General features: G+C 44.7%; 1 protein-coding gene across 1 annotated transcript; it reads left to right on the top strand.

The window, feature by feature from the left end:
* The first annotated feature begins 218 nt into the window (after nucleotides 1–218).
* Nucleotides 219–18,943, top strand: LOC140399665 (uncharacterized). Its single transcript, XM_072489209.1, has 7 exons — nucleotides 219–342; nucleotides 4,395–4,691; nucleotides 5,768–5,863; nucleotides 8,805–8,832; nucleotides 12,044–12,087; nucleotides 13,031–13,071; nucleotides 18,872–18,943. Exons 1-7 carry the CDS (start codon nucleotides 219–221, stop codon nucleotides 18,941–18,943), a joined length of 702 nt encoding a protein of 233 aa, XP_072345310.1.
* The last annotated feature ends 3,506 nt before the right edge of the window (nucleotides 18,944–22,449 follow it).

Below are 22,449 nucleotides of genomic sequence, written 5' to 3' on the forward strand. Positions count from 1 at the left end.
TTTTCGGGATGGCTTCCAGTGACTCGTGTGCCTCAGGGATCAGAGCTGGGAGCACAGCTTTTCACACGATACATTGACAATCTGGAAGAATGAACTGTTGCTAAGTTTGCAGATATGCAAAGATCTGCAAAGGGACAGGTAGTATTGAGGAAGAAGGGGGCTGCTTAAAGACGTAGACAGGCTAGGAGAGTGGGCAATGAAGTGGCAGAAGGAGTACAATGTGGAAAAGTGTGAAGGTATGCAACTTGGAAGAAGGACTGGAGGGTCGACTACTTTCCACATGGGAAAAGCATCGCAAATCAGAAGCAGCAAGCCACTTGGGAGTCCGTTTTCACGATGTTCGTACGTTTAACGTGCAGGGTCATTCGGCAGTTAGGAACGCAAATGCAATGTAAGCATTCATATGGTGAGGGCTAGGATTCAAGCCCAGGAATGCACTTCTGAGGCTGTAAAAGGCTCTGATGAGACCCCCATTGGAGGATTGTGAGCAACTGTGGGCCCCGCATCTAAGGAAGGATGTGATGGGCCTTGGAAAGGGTCCAGTGGAGGTTCACAAGAATGATCCCTGGAATGAGGAGCTTGTCGTACGAGAAACGGTTTAGGTCTCTGGGTATGAAGTCGTTGGAGTTTAGAAAGATTAGGGGGGATCTTATTGAAACACAGGATACTGCGAGGCCTGGATAGAGTGGCTGTTTCCACTTGTAGGAAAAACAAGATCCAGAAGACTCAATTTCAGACTAACGGCATAGGCAGCACGATAGGACAATGGAAAGCAGTGTTCCTTCACAGCTCAGGGTCCCAGGTTCGGCTTGGGTCACTGTCCTTGTGGGGTCTGCGTTGATTTCCTCGGGGTACTCCGGTTTGCTCCCACAAGTCCCGAAAGGTGTGCTGTTAGGGAAACAGTCCATTATGAATTCAACCTCTGTGTACCCGAACAGGCGACGGAATGTGGCAACTATGGGATTTTCACGGTAATTTCATTGCAGTGCTAATGTACGCCTAATTGTGATAATAAAGAATAATATTCTGTAAAAAGAGATAGGAGAATTTTCTTCAGCTCGATGGTGGGGATGCTGCGGAGACCAAGTCACTGAGTTTCTTTAAAACAGAGATTGACAGGGTCCTGATCAATAATGGGATCAGGGTTATCGGGAGAAGGCAGGAGAATGGGGATGAGAAAATTATCAGCCATGATTGAATAGCGGAGCAGACTCGATGGGCCGAGTGGCCTAATTCTGTTCCTGTTCTTAGTCTTATGGAGAACAAGCCCAGTTTCTCCGGTCTTTCACTGTGTCTAACATCCTTTATTGCTGGTATAATTCTAGTAAATGCTCTCCGCACCCTCTCCATGCCTTCAACATCCTTCAATAAGGTGCCCAAAACGGAACACAATACACCAAATGGAGTCTGACCAATGATATGTAGAGGTGTAGCATCATTTCCTTGCTTTTATACTCTATGAGTCTTTATGACCCCGAGGATGTTATCAGTATTCTTTACACAGTTTCAATGCCCATCCACCTTGAGAGAATTATGCACTTCAGCCCCGAGGTCCGTCGGCTCCTGTATCTGCGAAAAGTTGCACCGTTGAGCCTATATTGTTTTGCCATTTGTCTTCGACCAAATAACCTCACAATTGGCTACATTGATGGGATTGTTGTTTTTCTGATAAGAAGCCTTTGGCCAGCAACGTCCTACAGGGATGAATGTTTTTTACATACATCAATGACGTGCATGTTAATGTCGCAGGCGTAATTGGTAGATTTGCAGGGTACAGGAACATTGGGGATGTCCCTGACAGTGAGGAGGGCATTCTTGGACTGGGAATGATACGGATCAACTCGTTGTTGGGCACAACAACAGCAGATGGAATTTACTACTGATAATCTGCGGGGATGCATTTTACGAAGTCTAATAATGATAGGATAGACAGAATGTACGGTAGTTTCCAAGGGAGTATGGAGGAGCAAGGAGACTTTGGTTGAAAAGTCGATGGATCCCGAAATGTGGATAGATAGGGCAGTGCAGAATGCACACTGAACGACTTCCTTCATTACGCGGCGTATAGACTAAAGGAGCAAGGAGGTATTGCCCAAATGTACATAACATTGCTTTGGCCACAGATGAAATACCGTGTGCAGTTCTGGTTGCCACACGATTGGAAGGGCGCTAATGCACTGGCGAGGGTGCAGAGGAAATTTAGAAAGATGCCGCCTGGGGTGGAAAGTTTCAGCTATGAGGACAGTCTGGAGAGGCTGTGCTTGTCTTCCCTGTAGAAGGAGGTTGAGGGAACGATCTGATTGAGATATACAGAGGCACAGAAAGGCAATATCGTAATAACATTTTCCCATGGTAGATCAGAGGGAATATGTTCAAGGTGTGGAATTAATTCCTCAGAAGGGAGCTGAAGAAACATTATTTCACCGAAAGGGTGGTGGAAATATGCAAGACACTGTCTGAGTGTGGTAGAAGCAGATACACTCGGATTTTTCGAAATTATCTGGACAAGGACTTCAATCGCCAAGGCATTGTTGACTATGGACCATGTGCTGCTAAATAGTATTGGCATTGAATGGTATTTCACGCACTGAGGACCCGGGTTCGATCCCGGCCCTGGATCACTGTCCGAGTGGAGTTTGCACATCCTCGCCGTGTTTGTGTAGGTTTTACCCCTTCAACCCAAAGATGTGCAGGGTAGGTGGGTTGGCCACACCAAATTGCCCATGAATTGGAGGAAAAAAGAATAGGGTACTCTAAATGTATCTAAAAATAATAATGATATTTAGGGGCAGCACGATGGCACAGTGGTTATCACTGCTGCCTCACGGCGCCGAGGTCCCAGGATCTGGGTCACTGTCCGTATGGAGTTTGCACATTCTCCCCGTGTTGCGTGTGTTTCGCCCCCACAACCCACAGATGTGCAGGGTAGGTGGATTGACCACGCTAAATTGCCAATTAATTTAAACAAATGAATTGAGTACGCTACATATATTTTTTTTAATAACATGTCATGGTCGACATAGACGTGTTGGACGGAAGGGTCAGTTTGCCTGCTCTATGACTGTATCGTCACCGACTCCCCAATGACTTCATCAAAACAAATAAGTGGTGTATTCTATTTCCTGTAAATGTTGCCCTAACCTTTCTTGCACTGTCCAGAAAAATCCCAGATTCTCCAGTCTCTATAAATAACGCATTTCCCTCATCACTGCGACCGTTCGATTGATGTACTCCAAGGCTATTTCCATGGCCTGGCATTCCTTAACAGTCTGGTGCACAGCATTGGAGACAAGTTAAAACTATTGTTGCACAAATATTTAGCAGAACTCCCTTTGTTACTCCATGTGCTTATTGCCAGAACACATATCAGTTATCTGTCTCTTTCAAGGATGTCATGCCAACGCGCTTTAAGGTCCACCTCCTTCTGCGCCTCATTTTTCTACTCCATTTACTTTACATTCAAAACACTGTAAAGCTGCCAATTCCCTGTCCAGTTCAACAGATGAGGATACCGCATTTAATGTTGTGAAGGAAACGATAGGTAGGTTTTTGAACAGTAGAGGAACTCAGGGTTATGATGAGCGGGCGCCTAAGTGGAACTGAGTCCACAAAAAGATTAGCCGTTATCTTATTGAATTGCGGAGCAGGCTCGAGCGGCCAGATGGCCCATTCCTGCCTCTCGAACATAGAACATAGAAAAATACAGCACAGAACAGGCCCTTCGGCCCACGATGTTGTGCCGAAACTTTGTCCTAGATTATGCATAGATTATCACCGAATCCACAGTGCAGAAGGAGGCCATCCAGCCCACCGAGTCCGCACCGGCCCCGGAAAGTGCACCCTACCCAAGGTCAACACCTCCACCCAACACTAAGGGCAATTTTGGACACTAAGGGCAATTTATCAAGGCCAATCCACCTAACCTGCACATCTTTGGACTGTGGGAGGAAACCGGAGTACCCGGAGGAAACCCACGCACACACAGAACTGTGGGTGTAGGTACACCACGTAGACTGCACTAGTTCAATAAGTTAGCTCTCCACCACCTTGTCAAGGGGCAATAAGGGCTGGTAATGAGCCGAGCCAGCGACACGCACATCCCATGAATGAATGAAAAAAACTCTTGTTCTCCTCATTCCTCCAACAGAAACGACTCAATTCATGTTCTCCTGCATTAAAATTAATCAGTTGTGTTTCCTTCGCATTATACATCTCTGTGTCGTCTGTAAGTGCATCCCTCCTCGCTCCTCATTACACTCTCCTGCCTCGTCGCATCTGTGATTGTATTCATTTTAATTGTGCCGTTTTACCAAAGTTCAGATTATAATCCACTCCCGACAAGTCAGTAGTGAGTTTGCAATCAGTCGTCACTGTTCCTTTCTTTCTAATTGCAGATTTACATAAACCACATCTCTCAGTTGATTTGGATGGTGTTGGTGAGGGTGGAGATATCACTTTGAATTGTACAAGCCCCATGGAAAGTCCTGGCATTGCATTTTACTTATACAGGCAAGAAGAACCTCCTTTAGTCAGTGTCAAACCTCCTGATGAAGACAGACATGCTGTCACTTTCGCCATCAAGAATATCGACCACTCGAAAATAGGAAAATATACCTGTCAGTATGAAGCAAACATCAATGGAAGAAACCTATACTCGCCTCATAGTGACGCTGTCAGCATCACTGTTAGAGGTAAGTGAGATTGGCTGTCAATATATCCATCCGATTTTACTGAAGTTTTCGCCCTGTATTAATTTCAATCTGCGATCCTGGTGACACTTGCTACTGTAATTAACAATTCAAACGTATGTGGGCATGGGAACATATTTTTCCCCTCCGCAGGTTTCCAATATTGACCCAATGGATTGTGAGCATCGCAGGTGTAACACACATAGAAGGTGGGAATAATGGAACATCTGTTTGATAGTTGGCACACGGTGGTATCCCATGAAGATTCTCATGACTTACAGTCAAAATGAGCAATCGGTCTGGTGTAAATGAAACGTAAAACCCCTTAAAATCAATGGATTGATTTGAACCCCATTGCTGATTAGCAGTTTTCACTGTGGCCCACTTTTTAAAAACTAGGAAAAACGGACTGATAATATCAAATTATCCAAATAATGTTAAACCAAAATAAAAACATTATAAAAGATATCACAAGGTCAGAAAATGCTATATCATGTTACATGCAGAAGGGAAACGGCCAAATGTCGTTTTAACTGGAAGTTTTCAAAATAATAATGAGCTTTGATTGGTTACATAAGCAAAAGGTCTGTGCAGTGGCGAGGGAGTGTCTAAACAGGAGATGTTGATTGAACATCATTGACGAAACGAGCAGAGCTGAGATTATTATAGTGTCTCCCCTGTAGGCATTTTCTGTGACGTGGGGAATGCAGCTAGAAATGTTGGGGGAAGCATATTCAGTAACTTTCAAACGGAAACTGGAATATATACTGAATTAAAAGTTAATGGAGGATGAAGAACGAAACAGTTTGGTGGGAGATTGAGACTAATTGAATATGAGATTAAATGCGACAGCACAGATGTTATGGATCGAAGGATCTCCTCCTCGTTTAGATAATTGTGTGTTTCTACATCTAGTTTTCAACTTCTGTTTATTTTCTCTTCCTCTGGCCTGGAGGAACTGTTTGTGTCTGCAGTATTCCCGTCTCAATTAGTGTCCCAACACTTGTACCACATTGTTGACCTTGAGTAGAAGATGCTCATTCATAATGTTCTGTTCTTTCTCCCATTATCTCATTCAGAAAGTAAGTCTATTGCTCCCCTAGCGGCTGGTGTTGGTTCTGCTGCGGGTCTAATACTCATCCTGGCTCTCCTGGGCGCCTGCCTCTGGCGGAAAGGTAGGTCATACTCGGTATAACAACAGGTAAGTACATGCACCGACCAAGGTGAATGTCGCCTCTTCGTGAACACTATGAGCCAATTCGCTAAACAATCCAGCCAATTGGGCAACACGGTAGCACAAGTGGATAGCACTGTGGCTTCGCAGTGCCAGGGTCCCAGGTTCGATGCCCCCGCTGGGTCACAGTCTGTGCGGAGTCTGCACGTTCTCCCCGTGTCTGCGAGGGTTTCCTCCGGTTGCTCTGGTTTCCTCCTACAGGTCAAAGACGTGCAAATTAGGTGGATTGGCCATGACAAATTGCCCTTAGTGACCCAAAAAGGTTCCAAGGGGTTATTGGGTTACGGGGATAGGGTGGAAGTGTGGGCTTAAGTGGATCGGTGCAAACTCGATGTGCCTAATGACCTCCTTCTGCACTGTATGTTCTATGTTCTATATAATTGTCTCTGACATGTAGTGCATGTCGAGCATCACATAAAGGATGAGATAGCCAATGACGAATCTTGAAGAATCATAAGCAGAAAATAACCTTGTGCGGATGAGGAAGGCAACAGTAAATATCAACTGTTACTCGAAAATTCAGTGGCACTGTGTTCACGAGAGCTAAATGAGTGGCTGAGCTGGTGACTCAAAATCAGACAGCTGATATTGCACAGGTATTACTTTGCTATCACTTGCGACAGAACGTGCATATTGCTTTGGAGGATAAAAAAAAAAGCAAATGTCTACCCCAGCACTGTCAGATTACGAACAAAGGAGCGTGGGTTCAGAGAGGTGATTTTAAACACGGTGTTAAAAGAAGACATGATATGGAATCTGCAACATGACCGAAAAGACAAAGGAAGACAGCAACAAGTTGGTAAAATATAATCTTGTACATATATATGGAAATTGTTCAATCAGTGTTGAGATTAAGTAATGACTGCCAAGGACTATACTGGTGACGAATGGCTTGGCATCATTCACCCAATATCTGGATGTTGCAATGGGCTGAGGGCACCGCAGCGACAATCTGGGGGATGTGTGAAATTGACTTCCTTGTCTGGAAGCATTTGGCTGTCTAATAGGTACAGCTTCTCCACACCATTCTTCAATCCACTGATTCCTAGCCCACTGCCATCGGCCATTGTGTAACTCACATCAATTGAAATGGACATTGAGTTTGGTATCACCACACGCCCCACGTTTAGACCCATCCACTACATTAGACGCACCAACTGCTCAATGGACACTTGCCCATAGAAACCCCCACCACACTGGAATTTTCCAGGTCATTCCACTGAGTCCCACACTGGTTTCAGTTCGCACAGTGGACGCTCATGCCAACACCTCTGTCGGGAAGAAATTCCCTCACTTTGCAAACTTCCCCACATATCAAGACAATATTCTTTTGCAAGTGTTTAATTAATGTTCTTCTACTTGAATGTTTTCTATTGTTCATAAATCTTACTGCTCAAAGTCTCTTAAACAATCTACCATCCCAACAAATATACCAGAGTTTTCTTCGCCGAATGCTAGCCGGGATGTTATCATTTTTAAAAACCGTACATCTCTCAATTCCATTAATTATTTATTCATTCCTCATACCGCTGACCTAAATGGACTTCCAAACAGGAACTATTCTTTCTCATCCCCACTTCCAATCGCACCCTCGACATAGCTTTGAATCCAATGACTTGCTCTCCCTTGTCTGCATAACCACCTCTGCCAAGTTCTGAATTCACTCCGTCAACACCTTCATATTCATTACCCTCACCCAAACTCCAAACGAAATTGTTTAGTCGTGTAAATTGAACTTACACCGTCGTAATAATCACACACAGTGCCATCCACTGACACGACAGTGGGAATCACTCTGGATGGGACGTGAACTAATTCTTCAGGGCACTTTTTATAGAATCACTACTGTTATGGGCTAGGCGTTTTCAGAACCCCAAAATGTATCATGGAGTTCAAACAACCTCCCCCTTTAATGTATTTTTGGCTTTTTCGAGCACACAACTTGTTCCCTAGAAGTAGGATTACAATTATGGACACGTGGGGTTTTAAACACAAAACAATGTTTATTCCATGAACTCAACTTAACATCTTAAATAAACATTTGATCTCTTAACACCCCTTACTTCAACGATATCTCCGAAAATATTGCAACAGTAAATAATTCCTCAAAATGTTCCTTCAAACTTCCAAGAGACTTAACACCTTTAAACAGAATCACATCAGGTTAAAGGCTTTACTCTTATGAGTTTAAATCACCCAAATGACCCAGAGATAGTCTTTCATGGCAGAGATCCAGCTCACTGCAAACACAGACACTCCCAAGCTCTTTTCAATCTGCAAAACTAAACTGCAAAATGGCTGAACTGCACAGCTCCACCCACACTCTGACATCATTGTTTTCTTAAAGGTACATTGCTTAAACATCCATGTCTTAAAGGTACTCTCACATGACACTACAGTGCAGAAAGAGACCATTGGGCCCATCAAATCTACTTCGGCCGGTAGGAAGAGCACGCTACTTAAGCCCATGCCTCCACCCCATCTCTGTAACCCATTCATCCTATCTAAACTTTTGGATAGTAAGGGGCAATTTAGCATGGCAAACCCACCTGACCTGCACAGCTTTGGACGGTCGGAGGAAAAGCGGAACATCCGGAACAGCCCACGCAAAACGGGGAAATAATGGAAACCCCACGCAGACAGTCCTCGAAGCCGGAATTGAACCTGGGTCCCTGTCGCTGGGAGGCAGCAGTGCTAACCACTGTGCTACAATGCCGCTAAGATTCAGAATCAGCAGTCAAACAACCTGAAAGTCTCCATTCATATTTAGATTTGCTCTGGCGTCTCAAAGACCCTCACTGCTCTTTGAAATTCTATGAAACTTCCTTTCCTGCAGACGCAGTATTGGTTCGCGGTTTCTAACCCGTGTGTTTCCTTCACAGGGAAAAGAAAAGAGAACAGTCAAACCAGGTGAGACCATTCCTGCTAATACTCAGTGACATGGGTCAGCCTAATGCTCAGAACGATTCGATGATTAGAAGAATGTGTGCTCTCTGGGTGCAGTGTGAATTGGTCTTTAAGATACGAGATTTAGCAACTTACATGTAAATAAGCATGTACCAGGCACACGCACACTGGAAAACACAATGACACAAAGAGACACGATTCATAAATCATAGATGCAACACGCACGTGCAATCATTCGAAATGACGCACTTACCTTCGCACTCATTCACTGTCATTCACTCATGGCCAAGGGCGGACATGTGACACAGTCACTCAGACACACAAAAGCACAAGCACGCCTACATTCACACACGCACACACTCGCGCACACCCTCACAAATTCTCATGCACAGTCACATTCACCCACACGTACCGACATGACACACACGCTTTCAGAATCTCAAATTCGCTCACACACATTTACACACGCACTCACAAATCCAGATACTCACACTCATACATGCAGAATGAAAATACAATCCGCACTCCTACCTACACACTCACACCAATCTCGCAAGTGCACTATCACACACATAAATTCCCTCACGCACACACTCACAATTGCAGACTCAGACACGATCCACACACTCACATTCACACACTCAGACCATCAAACGCACCACATACTCACTCACACAGGCATCCATTGACACACAGACTCATGCGCATGATAGGAGGGATGTGAATGAACTGAAAATGGTGTGGAGGAAATTGACCATGATGAAAGCAAATTACTGTGGATTCTGGGACCGGAAACATAAATGGAAAATTTGTGGACACTCTCAGCTGGTCTGACAGCCTCTGTTGAGAGAGAAGGGAGTTGATGTTTTGAGTCTGGATGACTCTTTGTCAAAGCTGTGGGGAACTGGGAATAGGGTCAGATTTATACGTATTAATGGAGGGTCGGTGGGGGGGGGGGGGGGGGGTGGGGAGGGGGGGTGGGGGGGGGGAGGGGCGCGTGTGGCATTTGAGCTGGATAGAGCCCCAGTGAAATGTGGAGATTGAGAGAGATGTCATGGGAAGTAATATCAAAGAATGTAAAAGGGTTGACAAAGGTTAATAATGGTGCTGACAGTGACACATTGAGGGATTAGAATACATTAATGGTAGAACACAGGTATGTAGCGTGTGAAAGGGCAACTAGGAACAAGTTGCATAGGCCAAGTTGGGTAGGCAGAGGGGGGGTTGGGGAACAATGGTGCGGAAAGAACATATCGATGGAAGAAACGAAAATACGTTGATATAATTTTTTTTATGTAGTTGAAGGTGCAGGAGAGAGTTAGTAGTCTTAGGATGTTAAACTCAGTGGTAAGTCCGGGAGGCTGCAAGGTTCCTGATCAGAATATATGTTGTTCCGCCTGTTGGCGCGGGGATTCACTGGAACATAGTAGCAGGCCAAGGACGGACATGTGGACGTGAGCGCAGGACGGTGAGTTAAAATGTCAGCGATAGGAAGGTCTGGGTCCTACTTGTTGGCGGACCCATGGTGTTCTGCAAAGCGGTCACCCAGTCTGCGTTTAGTCTCTCCAATGTAGAGTAGGTTTCATTGGGGCAGCAAAAACAATAAGCCAGTTACACGTGAGCGCTGCATCACTTGAAAAGAGCGTTTAGTCATTTGTGTGCATGCAGAGGTGCAGTGGGAAGAGAATGAGGTATTTAGGGGTTGGGGGAGACCACAGTCTCCCGGATGGAACGGGCCCTCCGAAATGCTGACATGGGGAGTAACGGAAGATGTGTTTGACGGTGGCATAATGCTGGAGTTAGCAGAACTGGCTGATGATAATCCTTTGAATGTGGAGGGTGGCGGACGGAGGGGCGAGTGAGGACAAGGGAAACTTGTCATTTTTCTGGGAGGGGATTTACCAGGTTGTTGCCTGGGCTGGGGAGTTTTAGTTATGAAGAGCGGGAGACGTGGCTCGTGTTCCATGGAACTGATTGCACTGAGGGATGAATAAATGTAAATACGTTGACATAAATTTAAAAAAACGTGAGTGAAGTTGCAAGAAGAGCTCACAGTCAGAAGATGTTAAGTCCAGAAGGCTGCAACGTGCCTAATCGTAAGATGGTGTTGTTCCTCCTGTTTGCGCTGGGCTTCAGTGGACATTGCAGCAGGCTAAGGACGGGCATGTAAATGTATAGAATTATGAGGGGTGCATATAGTGTAGACAGGAAGAAACGTTCCCCCTTGGTTAAGGCATCAATTGCGATGGGGGATAGTTTAAAGTAAGGGGCATGTGGTTTATTGGGGATGTGAGGAATAAAACTTTTTTACCCATGGGGTGGTCGGAGTTTTGAACTCATTGTCTGAATGTGTGATGGTGGCAAAGACATATGGAACAGAAAATGAGTATTTAGATGAACACTTCTGATTCAAGGAGACAAGGTTATGGGCCAAGTGGTGGAAAATCTGATTCGAAAAGATAGGCTTGGCCACCGCAGATGAGATAGGCTGAAAGGCCTTTCTGTACAGTATAACGTTATGATTCTATGGCTATGCACACTCATACACCACTCACACACTCACAAATCACTGTCACACACATACACACACGCACATGCGCAGTCACACATCCGCACAGCATCCAAACGCACATACCACTGACATAGTGACACACTCAAACACACACTCTCTTTCTCACATACACGCATACCTATACACACATAATCAGACCGTCAACATAATCGCAGGCAGAGCTTCAAGAACGCACAAAATTTTTACATAAACACCCGCACTTAAATACTGACACAGGGACACACCCACGGAAACACGCACATGCACACACAGTAGCACTCAGACTCACCACAAGACACACAAACCCGCCAGTGCGCGTGCGCGTGCACAAACACACACACACAATTCAATATAATCTCAGGCTCTCACTCACACTGAAACTCATATATGCACACAACATGCACACCCTCAAGCACCGACACACATGCACATTCAAAAATGTTTTCGCGCACACATGTCCAAACACAACCCTTCAACTGATGTATTTAAATTTCAGTTATGGGCTGAAGCCGTGACACAGAAACATTTCTTGGCCATTCCAATTGTAGCGTATTTACACAATACACCGGAATAATCCCTACATCTCATTCAATAACAGAGAATCTATCACCTGGGGTGATACCAGATGAAGAGGATTGAATGTTTTTTTTCTGTTACTTGAAGGGACACAGTGTCTCCTGCCGACCAAAGCGATGAACCTGTTACATGTGAGTTCAGATTTCCATTCTTACAGCAAGAATTGTCCTTTGTGTTCAGATATCTGTTGTCACCTCATGAATATGTAAGTGCAGAGATTCCCGGCACAATTGTAGCACCGTTGTCAGGTATAAGCTAATGGATCAGCTGCACTGTTCTAATTGACATTGGCCATCTTTCTCTAAGTCCCAGTTAGTATAGGTGATCCAGAAAAAGCATTGAATGTGCTAGTGATCAATTCAGCTGGGTCTCTGATTGACATCAATATACAATAGTATATTGTGGTGTAATTGGATCATGCATGTGAAGGGTCCTTGGAGAGCAGTGTATCATTAAATGTAGCAACAAAAGTTAACATTGCTGAAAATAAACTCGAAAGTGGTTTTATTCTGAAAGGGTGGAACTGAAAAACATAGAAAGTGAAGCTAAATAAACAACCAGCCTTGGGCAGGAATGGAGTGTTGACTTCAATGTTGGTCAACAGATAGCAAAATGGTCAAACTAAATATATCTGAACAATTGAGTGAATCTAAAATCTGTGCATGGATGGTCATGGCAGGTTCGCATTGCTGCATAATTCTATTAGTGGTAATGGAAGGCTGAAGGGTTAATGACCACAGTTCTTCAACTTTTTGAGAGTATTTTCATGGAGAAATCACAGAAGGATGTGGCTGATTGTGGATCAGAGCAAACCCAGAGAACATTAAAATTAATGTCACAAATAAACTAAGTGTGAATTAAAAATGAGATTATTTAAAAGAAAAAAAGAACGAATTTCATTTATATATTATTTGGAAAGCTAATTGGTCACAAATCGCTGTATTTAATATTCTTTTTTTTTTAAATAGTCACACAACAGACCTAAAGGTCACATGCAACTCATTAATGAATGGTCAAATATTCTGAGAGTTGAATCGTCAATGTGTTGTTTTCAAATTGTTTTGTTTCGTTTAGATGCTGTTCTTAACCTACAACCTGAGCCGGAGAGTAATAAGGTAAGTTCTAATTGGCTCTGAGGGTGTATGTGAGGGGGGATGCATGCGACTTGTGTGTGTGGGAGAGTATGTGCGCGCGAGATTGTGCACCTGGTGGGGGTGGATGTGAGGGTATATGTGTGCCTTCGTGTGTGCGTGAGGGATAGTGTAGTATGTTTGAGTGGGTATGTTTGAGTTGTGTGTGTGTGGAGGAGGGAGCCTGTATGTGCGTTCGAGTATGTGAGTGGGGGTGTCTGAGTTTGCATCTGGACGTGTCAGGGAGAGTATGTTTGAGTTTGTGTGCTAGGGAGAGTATGTTTTTTGAGTGTGTCAGGGAGTGTCTGTGTCTGCAGGTGCGTGTTAGGGGCAGTGTGTGTGCTTGCATGTGTGTTTGCGAGGAAGAGTTTGTGAGTGCATGAGTGTGTGTGCTTGAGTCTGTATGCGAGTGATATTGTGCGTGCTTGAGCGTGTGACAGGGTGAACGTGTGTATGTTTCAGTGTGTCTACGTGGGTGTGTCTGAGTGTTCGTGAGGATGAGTGTGTGTTTGACTGGTGGTGTCTGTTTGTCTGTGTGTAATATAGAGTGTGTGTAGTTTACCTGTGTGCCCAAGAGAAAGTGCATGTGGTTTAGTGTGTATTTGTGGGAGAATGTTTGTGTGCGAGAGTGTAAGAGTGAGTGTGTGCGTGCTTGAATGTGTATTTGTGGGAGTGTGTGTCCATTGAAGAGTGTGTGTGAGATGTGGTGTGTACATGCTTGAGTGTGTATTTAGTGAGCAAGGCCAACAGCGTTCGTTGAATTCCAGTTCAGACTGACCCCATTCATGAAGGCACCACATTCTCAACGTCGTCCTCCGCCTGAGGCGTGGTGAAGTTCAGGTTACATCACCACCAGCCAGCCCCTCAAAGGGGAAAGCAGCCTGAAGTGAACTGGCACTGTGGCGACATTACTGTTTTTCAACTTCATAAGGAGTTGAATGTGCGTGTCTTTGTGTGCACCTGCGGGAGAATGTGTTTGTGTTTTCGTATGTAACTTAGAATGTATCTGTTTATGTATCTGTAAGAGAGAATATGTGAGTGTTTGAAAAGTGTATTCTTTGATGCTCTTTTTATTTCGTTCATTCTTTATCAAATAACGTGCTGCCTTGCATCACTGAACCTTTTCTTGCGTTTGCACACAATAATTCTCTTTCCCCTCAATAGATGTTCATTACAATACATGCTGTGTCCATCATATTTTGATTTGTCTTCAACATGCCACCGAACTTTATGGAGCTAAGAGAATCGAACGGATATGAATTTGTCTAAATATGTTAGACAGCTGATCCTCAGTAAATAGAGAATTATCGAACAGTGATGTGTTAAGCTGCCCTTTACAGGGCATGGAGTGGATTGAACGTGTATTTCTAATTATTGCAGCTGTGTAGAGAACAGAAAATTTTATCATATGAACATGCATGTTTCTATTGTTTTCATTGAGCAGGCGTGAACACCTAATGTCCTGCACCAACAATCATTGAGCCCACCATGAATGTCAAGTTCTCCCGACCATTAACCTCGAAGCAAAATTCTAATTGTACTGTGCATTGGCAATAATAATACTCTTTATTTTTACAAGTAGGCTTACATCAACACTGCAATGAATTTACTGTGACAAGCCCCTAGTCGCCACATTCCGGCGCCCCTTCGGGTAAACAGAGGGAGAAATCAGAATGTCGAATTCTCCTAACAAGCACGTCTTTCGGGACGTGTGGGAGGAAACCGGATCACCCGGAGGAAACCCTCGCAGCCACGGGGAGAACGTGCAGACTCCGCACAGGTCCGCACAGACAGTGACACAAATCGGGAATCGAAACTGGGGCCCAGGCGTTGTGGAGCAAGATGCTAACCACTGTGATACCATGCCGCCCAAGATCACACCTGCCCAGTTTCTTGTACCTAACTTCAGGATGGACATAATTGCATGGAAGGCAGTTCAGGGAACGTTCACGAACACAACTCTGGGGTAAAGGGGATAAGGCTGATGAGGACCGGTTAACCAAATCAGGCCTGTACCCAGTGTGTTTACAAAATGAGAGGTGTCTTTAACATGCAACGTTCTGGGCTAACACGGTGGCGCAGTAGGTTAGCCTTTCTGTCTCACGGCGCGGAGGTCCCGGGTTCGATTCCGGCTCCAGGTCACTGGCCGCATGCAGTTTGCACATTCACCCCGTATTTGGATGGGTTTCGCCCCCATAACCTAAAGATGTGCAGGGTGGGTGGATTGGCCACGCTAAGTTGCCCCTTAATTGGAAACAAATAATTGGGTACTCTAAATTTATATTAAAAAAAGCATCGAACTGTCTGCGTGCAGGGGTGCGCTGTGTATGGATGAGGTGCAGCGTGATAGGGTGGCTGCAAGACAGTGCTTCAACTAGTGTGGTATCTAAATTCTGGGGGTCGGAGGTTGGATGCACAGGTTCATAATAAGGAGTCCAACACTGTATCCGGAGATAAGGAGGAATGCTGTCTCTCACAGGGTCATTAGAAACTGGAATGTTCTCCCCCAGAGAGCAGTAGACATTTGGATATTGAATATATTCGCGACTGAGTTACATTTATTTCTGAAAGACAAGAGAGTCGAGGGGTGGTGGGGCGGGGCCGGGGGCAGTCAGGAAGTGGAGGTAAGGGGGCAATCAGATCACCCCGCTCCTCTCGAATGGAGGAGCAGGCTGGAGGAACCGAATGGCCTATTCCTGATCCTATTCCATTCGTTGTCATAAGACCATAAGACCACAAGACATAGGAGCAGAATTAGGCCACTCGGCCCATCGAGTCTGCTCCGCCATTCAATCATGGCTGATATTTTTCTAATTCCCATTCTCCTGCCTTCTCTCCATAACCCCTGATCCCCTTATTGATCAAGAACCTATCTATCTCTGTCTTAGAGACACTCAGTGATTTGGCCTCCACAGCCTTCTGCGGCAAAGAGTTCCGCAGATTCACCACCCTCTGGCTGAAGAAATTCCTCCTCATCTCTATTTTAAAGGATCGTGCCTTTAATCTGAGAAGGGGTGCTCTGGTTCTAGTTTTTCCTACAAGTGGAAACATCCTCACCACGTCCACTCTATCCTCGCCTCGCAGTATCTGGTACGTTTCAATCAAATCCCCTCTCATCCTTCTAAACTTCAACGCGTACAGACCCAGAGACCTCAAACGTTCCTCAAACGTCAAGTTCTTCATTCCAGGGATCATTCTTGTGAACCTCCTCTGGACCCTTTCCAAGGCCCAGCACATCCTTCCCTAGATATGGTGCCCCAAACTGCTCACAATACTCCAATTGGGGTCTGACCAGAGCCTTATACAGCTTCAGAAGTACAGCCCTGGTCTTATATTCTACTCCTCTTGACATGAATGCTAACATTGCATTTGCCTTCTTAACTGCCGACTGAACCTGCACGTTAACCTTACGAGAATCTTGAAAAAGGACTCCCAAGTCCCTTTGTGCTTCTGCTTTCCTAAGCATCTTCCCATTTAGAAAATAGTCTATCACTAGATGACTCCTTCCAATGTGCATAACCTCACACCTTTCTACATGGTATTTCATTTGCCACTTCATTGCCCACTGTCCTTGCTGGTCCAAGTCCTTCAGCAGCCCCATTGCTTCCTCAATACTACCTGTCCCTCTACAGATCTTTGTATCATCTGCAAACTGAGCAACACTGATCACTATCTTCTCCCAGATCATTAATGTATATTGTAAAAAGTTGTGGTCCCAGTACAGACCCCTGAGGCTCACCACTAGTCACCGGCTGCCATTCTGAAAAAGGCCCCTTTATCCGCACTCTCTGCCTTCTGCCAGTCAGCCAATTCTCTATCCACGCCAGCATATTACCCTTAACACCATGGGCTTTTAAATTATTTAACAGTCTCATGTGCGGCACCTTGTCAAAGTCCTTCTGGAAATCTAAATAAGTGGCGTCCCTGATTCTCCTTTGTCTAACTTGCTTGTTACCTCCTCAAAGATCTCTAACAGATTTGTCGGACACGAACTCCCTTTGACAAAGCCGTGTTGCCTCAGTCCTATTTTACCATGCACTTCTAAGTACTCTGTGGTTTCAGCTTTAATAACAAACTCCAAAATCTTACCAATGACCGAAGTCAGGCTAACCGGCCTATAATTTCCCATCTTCTGCCTCGCTCCCTCCTTAAACAGTGGTGTTATATTAGCCACCTTCTAGTCCTCTGGGACCCTTCCTGCCTCCAGTGATTCCTGAAAGATCATCACCAATGCCTCCACAATCTCCTCAGCTATCTCTTTGAGAACCGTGGGGTGTAGTCCATCCAGCCCAGGTGACTTATCCAACTTTAGACCTTTCACATTCCCCAGAACCTTCTCCTTAGTAATGGTCACTGCACTCACCTCTGCCCCCTGGACTCCTGGAGCTCTGGCATCCCACTGGTGTCTTCCACCGTCATGAACTTGTGACGATTGATTCTCGAGCCCCGTTTCCCTCTATCAGGATGTGTCCCTTTGAGGCCTGGACGGCGGGATGTGGCTTCTTACCACCACTTATCACGTCGAATAATGTTCTTTCTCTGTCGAGTCAGCACGACAGCACAAGTGATGAGCACTGTGGCTTCACAGCGCCAGAGCCCCAGGTTCGATCGCCTGCTGTTCTGGTATGCACCCTCTCTGGCCTGCAAAATCCTACCAACTGTCCTGGCTTGATGCAATTCACACCTCTTTAACCTGGGGTTACCCCACCTCTGGATCTGTAAAGATTTAACCATCTGCTAATGGTCGCATTCCTAGCATTGTTTGGCATCTTTGAATTTGTCTATATATGTGTTTCTGGAACATGCCTCTTCACTCACCTGAGGAAGGAGCAGCGCTCCGAAAGCTAGTGACATCGAAACAAACCTGTTGTACTTTATCCTGGTGTTGTAAGACTCCTTACTGTGCCTTTACCGTACTTTCAGATTCACTTCCCTTTGGACGAAAAACGACTTGCCTCAAATACGCACTAAATGTCCTGTTTCTAAACTTACATCTCCTGCTCCAGGCTCTTGATCCCTCTACTAGGGGTAATTATTCTTCTTACCTAATCTATCTCTGCCCTCATAGCTATACACGTGTGGCGCACCCCCCTCGCCCTCCGCCCAGCATTCTCTGCTCTAAGGAGGACAGCCCAAGCCTAAACACTCTCTCTACAAAGTTCAAACGTTTCGGCCGAGGAAAGATCCTCCTGTTCTTGTCTTCACAGCCTTCCTATCGTGTGACGACCGGAACTGCACGCTGTACTGCAGCTGTGGCCTAATGAGCATTTTGTCCAGGTCCATCAGAATCTCCCTGCTCGTATATTTTCTGCCTCGGCTAATAAAGACAAGTATCCCATGTCTGCTATTACCCACCTCACCTACCCGTTGTTTTGCCTTCAGCAATACATCTATCTTCACACCAAGACTCTTCTGGCCCTTTGTACTTCCTAGAGGTGTACTATCCATTGTGCATTCCCATTCCTGTGAGTCCTCCCAGAGTGCAGCACCTCACACTTTTCCTGGTTGAATTCCAAGATGGAGGGCGAAAGTTCATTGGATGAAGTTGTTGAAGTCAATGTTGAGTTCAGAGTGTGGTAATTGGCTAGTCGGAAGATGTGTTGCTGTTTCTCCAGTTGTGAATATTTAGCATTGAGCCAATTTCCCCAGTAACAACTGTTCCACCTTGCTGTTGAATGTTTGACACTCTTGTGCCACCTTGGTGTCCGAAAAGAATTCTGCGGAACTTACCTAAGACTTTCAAACAATTGACAGAACTTCTGACCCATTTCAATCTTTATTTCAGGCCCAGCGTCAGCGAGGCATCGTGCAAGCTCAGGGCGACGAGACAACAATCTACGCAACGGTGAAGCTGTAGGGCATTGGCAGGGATCCTGCACCCTCCGCAAGAAATCCAGGACTTAGCTGCCCAATGACAAGCAACATGCTACCCAAATCAATATTGTCAAAGGAAACTCGTTGTTTACCCGGAGGTATTCAGAGAGAGATCAAACTTCTCGAGACGTTCATCTCCACTCCTTTATTGAATCTATTAGGGGCCTGGGGACATTCTGCTTCTCTGTGTTGCTGATATTGAATTCAATCTGTTCTGTGTAACTTCCTCTGCTCCATAAATATTAATGGCAGTAGCTAAGAATATTGAAACATCCAAAATTGTCTCCAATTGACCTCCTCCAACAAGAGTCCTTTGAGTCAACGAGTTCCCAATTTTCAGTTTCTCAATTTAATTTCTGGATAGACTATCGTTAGAGTAATGTCTTCTGCTGTATAGATTCTCCAATCAGAGCTAATGGCGTATCTGCCTCTACCTTATGAAATAGGTTTAACATTGTAACCACCACAAACTGATCACCTTTCGATTTTCTCTCCTCAACTGAATCATAGCTATTCTCATTACTTTACATTCAGAGCAAAGGAGCAGCTGTGCTCTTCCAACTTTAAGAGCAACGTGTCTCTACTGAGGTGCACTGACCAGAACACAACACGTGCATCACAGGTTGGATCGTACTATGCTTCTGCGGACCTGGAGCTGGAGCGGACAGCTCTTTCCAATTTACAACTCTGAGAGCATTGGGACTGTGTCACTGCCTCCGCGTCGCAGCATGCTGCCTTCTACCGGGTCCGAGAATGTGACCTCTCTGCTAATCAGCATATTATAGTTTGCACAATTGATAGAGTCGGCACGGAGCCCATCATGCACTCAGGTAGTAAAAGCGGAGATTGTGGGAAAAGGAAGCTTCTTCTCAAGGACCATTTCTCTCATTGTGTTGTGGGAATTAAAATGGATTTAGGAAGTTCCAGGAACATTGATGTCCTCCTTTTGCTGATAGATTTCACTCCAATACAATGCTGAGTCACACCTGAGCTGAATGGCAGAAGGCAAATCTGGAGAGTGTAATCAGATGATACATACGGACTGGGAATTAATCCCTTCCACTGATTGCAATGAGTTTCTGTCCTTTGAGAATTATGGGATTGCTCCCTTCCTCCACAAGATAGTCCTTTCTGTTGAAAGACCAGGCTGTTCTAAGCACATTGAAGTTTAAGAACCAATGTCCATTACAATCGCACTCATTGTTTATTTTTGGGGACGCCTATGTTCTCCAGTTATAGTTATTTAAGGTGCTTTGATCGATTCATTGTTTCTGAGTAGACATTTGCTCATGTCTATTGCGGCGGAAGTTTTTTTTTACAGTTATACTTACTTGAGGTGATTTGAAGATTTGTAATTTGCTGCAACTATGTTTTGAAACGACACTTATCGTTGAGGTTCTCAATAAATGCCCCAAACTTTCACAATGTCATGGTCTGGTGTGGTTCTGTTTACCAGAACACGGTCAAAGTGTCTCGTCAGGATTAGTCCTGGCACCATTTACGTGGTGTATGCAGAATCAATTCATTGAAGCGGGACATGACATTCGGAGGTCCGGTCAGCTTTGATTTGGACAGGAACACATTATCTAATATATCAATAAACTTGCCTCTTAACTGGAAATAACGTAAAACAGAGATACGGGCGCGACATCATAGTTTGCTCCGCCGAGCGCAGCCCACATCCCTCCAATAAATAAAATCAAACTTACCCACATAATTGAACCTCCTCATTCCTGAAAGCCTCCCTTTACATGTTTAGTGCCAACTCGTTAAAACATTCATCTCCTTCCTAAAGTCCAGCATCTTGAATTAGCTCCGGTGGTGGGAGCGGGGTGCGGGGAGGGGGAGATGCATTGCCTCTCTGCCGGCTTCCGAACTAGGTTACAGCTGTGGCCAGAATAAATACTTTTGGGACATACAGGTACAATGTACGTACAGTATCCATGAAAATGTTTGGAAAATTAAAGAATAGAAATCCAAGACTGTTTAGATAGAGATTATTGCTGCAATCATTTAACTGACAAATTATATTTTAACACTTGAAAAGGGCAGCACGGTAGCACAACTGGGTAGCACTGTGGCTTCACAGCGCCAGGGCCCCAGTTTCGATTCCCCGCTCGATCACTGTCTGTGCGGAGTCTGCAAGTTCCTCCCGTGTCTGCGTGGGTTTCCTGCGGGTGCTCCGGGTTCCTCCCACAGTCCAAAGATGTGCAGGTTTGGTGGATTGGCCATGCGAAATTGCCCTTAGTGTCCAAAATTGCCCTTAGTGTTGGGTGGGGTTACTGGGTTATGGGGATAGGATGGAGGTGTTGACCTTGTGTAGGGTGCTCTTTCCAAGAGCCGGTGCAGACTCGATGGGCCGAATGGCCTCCTTCTGCACTGTAAATTCTATGATAATCTGTGATGTTCTATGTTCTATACATTAATCAGGAAGAGAAAATGGGATTGCAGATGCTGCATCACGAATCTGATATGGAGAAGATTGGAATGTTCGAAGGAGGAGAACAAAGACTGAAATTGAGATACTTGCATGCTTAAATGTAATATATGCGCCTTAACGAACATTAGTTGTGTTAAGTAATGGGAAATATATTCCGTTGAAAGACTTTAAAAAATGAAGTCAACGTTTTATATTGCTAGATCATTGTTAAGGGAAGATGTGGTGAACGTAGACATTTCACCCGCATTGTATTATAGGCATTTGGTGCAGTAAGGGGTAAATGTCTGGGTTAGTGTTTGCTTGATTGCTGCAGTAGTGTTTTAAACACCCTGGATGCATGGCAGCTAAGCTTGTTGCTCCGAAAGTCTAATTAAAACATTGTATAGGTTTGGGCTAATGGGTTTTATGTATTTTAAAAGCGTTCCCCGTGGAGCAGTTAAATAGAGACAAGGTGTTGACTTTAATAATGTTATAAAGTTCAACCCAAGAGTTGAAGCAGTCAGTTGTTACCGGCTTCAAGAAAGTTACTTTTAGCTGGAAGGTGAGTTGGTAAGGTTTCTGAATATTTGAATATTTGAACATTCAGATATTCTGCATTATTCTGGCAGGGTGTCAGATCATTTCTTTCCACAGTCTCAAAAGATCTCTTCAAAGTGGGGTGTTCGATATATCTCAACACATTAATATTCCTGAACGCTAACTGCAGTTTAATGTCCTTTGGAATCTGAGATGCTCTTGCTGCTTGAGTGAAAATAAAGATCATAGTTCAGGATTATTGTGTCACTGTATTAATTAGCAATGTTTAAACGGGAATTGTACTTTATTTTCTTGTGTTATATGAAATAAATTGTGTTGGTAATACATTTTATTCTTTATTTATTCTTTCATGGGATCTGGACTTCGCTCGTTGGACCAGTGTTGATTGAGCATCGCACATTGCCCTTTCACTGAGTAATCTGCTCGGCTATTTCAAAGAGTATTGTCAGAGTCAACCACATTGCTGTTACTCTGGAGTCACATGTAGGCCACACCATGTGAGGACGGCAGAT

Source organism: Scyliorhinus torazame, chromosome 23 (genome assembly GCF_047496885.1).
Source record: "Scyliorhinus torazame isolate Kashiwa2021f chromosome 23, sScyTor2.1, whole genome shotgun sequence".
In the NCBI taxonomy this organism is placed as follows: Eukaryota; Metazoa; Chordata; class Chondrichthyes; order Carcharhiniformes; family Scyliorhinidae; genus Scyliorhinus; species Scyliorhinus torazame.

What these genes read in the sequence shown, in the direction of transcription:
- LOC140399665 (XM_072489209.1), top strand. Translation starts at nt 219, where the DNA reads ATGTGGAAAAGTGTGAAGGTATGCAACTTGGAAGAAGGACTGGAGGGT. An exon ending in AAAGAGAACAGTCAAACCAG is followed by an intron (nt 8,833 to 12,043) that starts GTGAGACCATTC and finishes TGTTACTTGAAG; the next exon opens with GGACACAGTGTCTCCTGCCG. An exon ending in CTGAGCCGGAGAGTAATAAG is followed by an intron (nt 13,072 to 18,871) that starts GTAAGTTCTAAT and finishes TCTTTATTTCAG; the next exon opens with GCCCAGCGTCAGCGAGGCAT.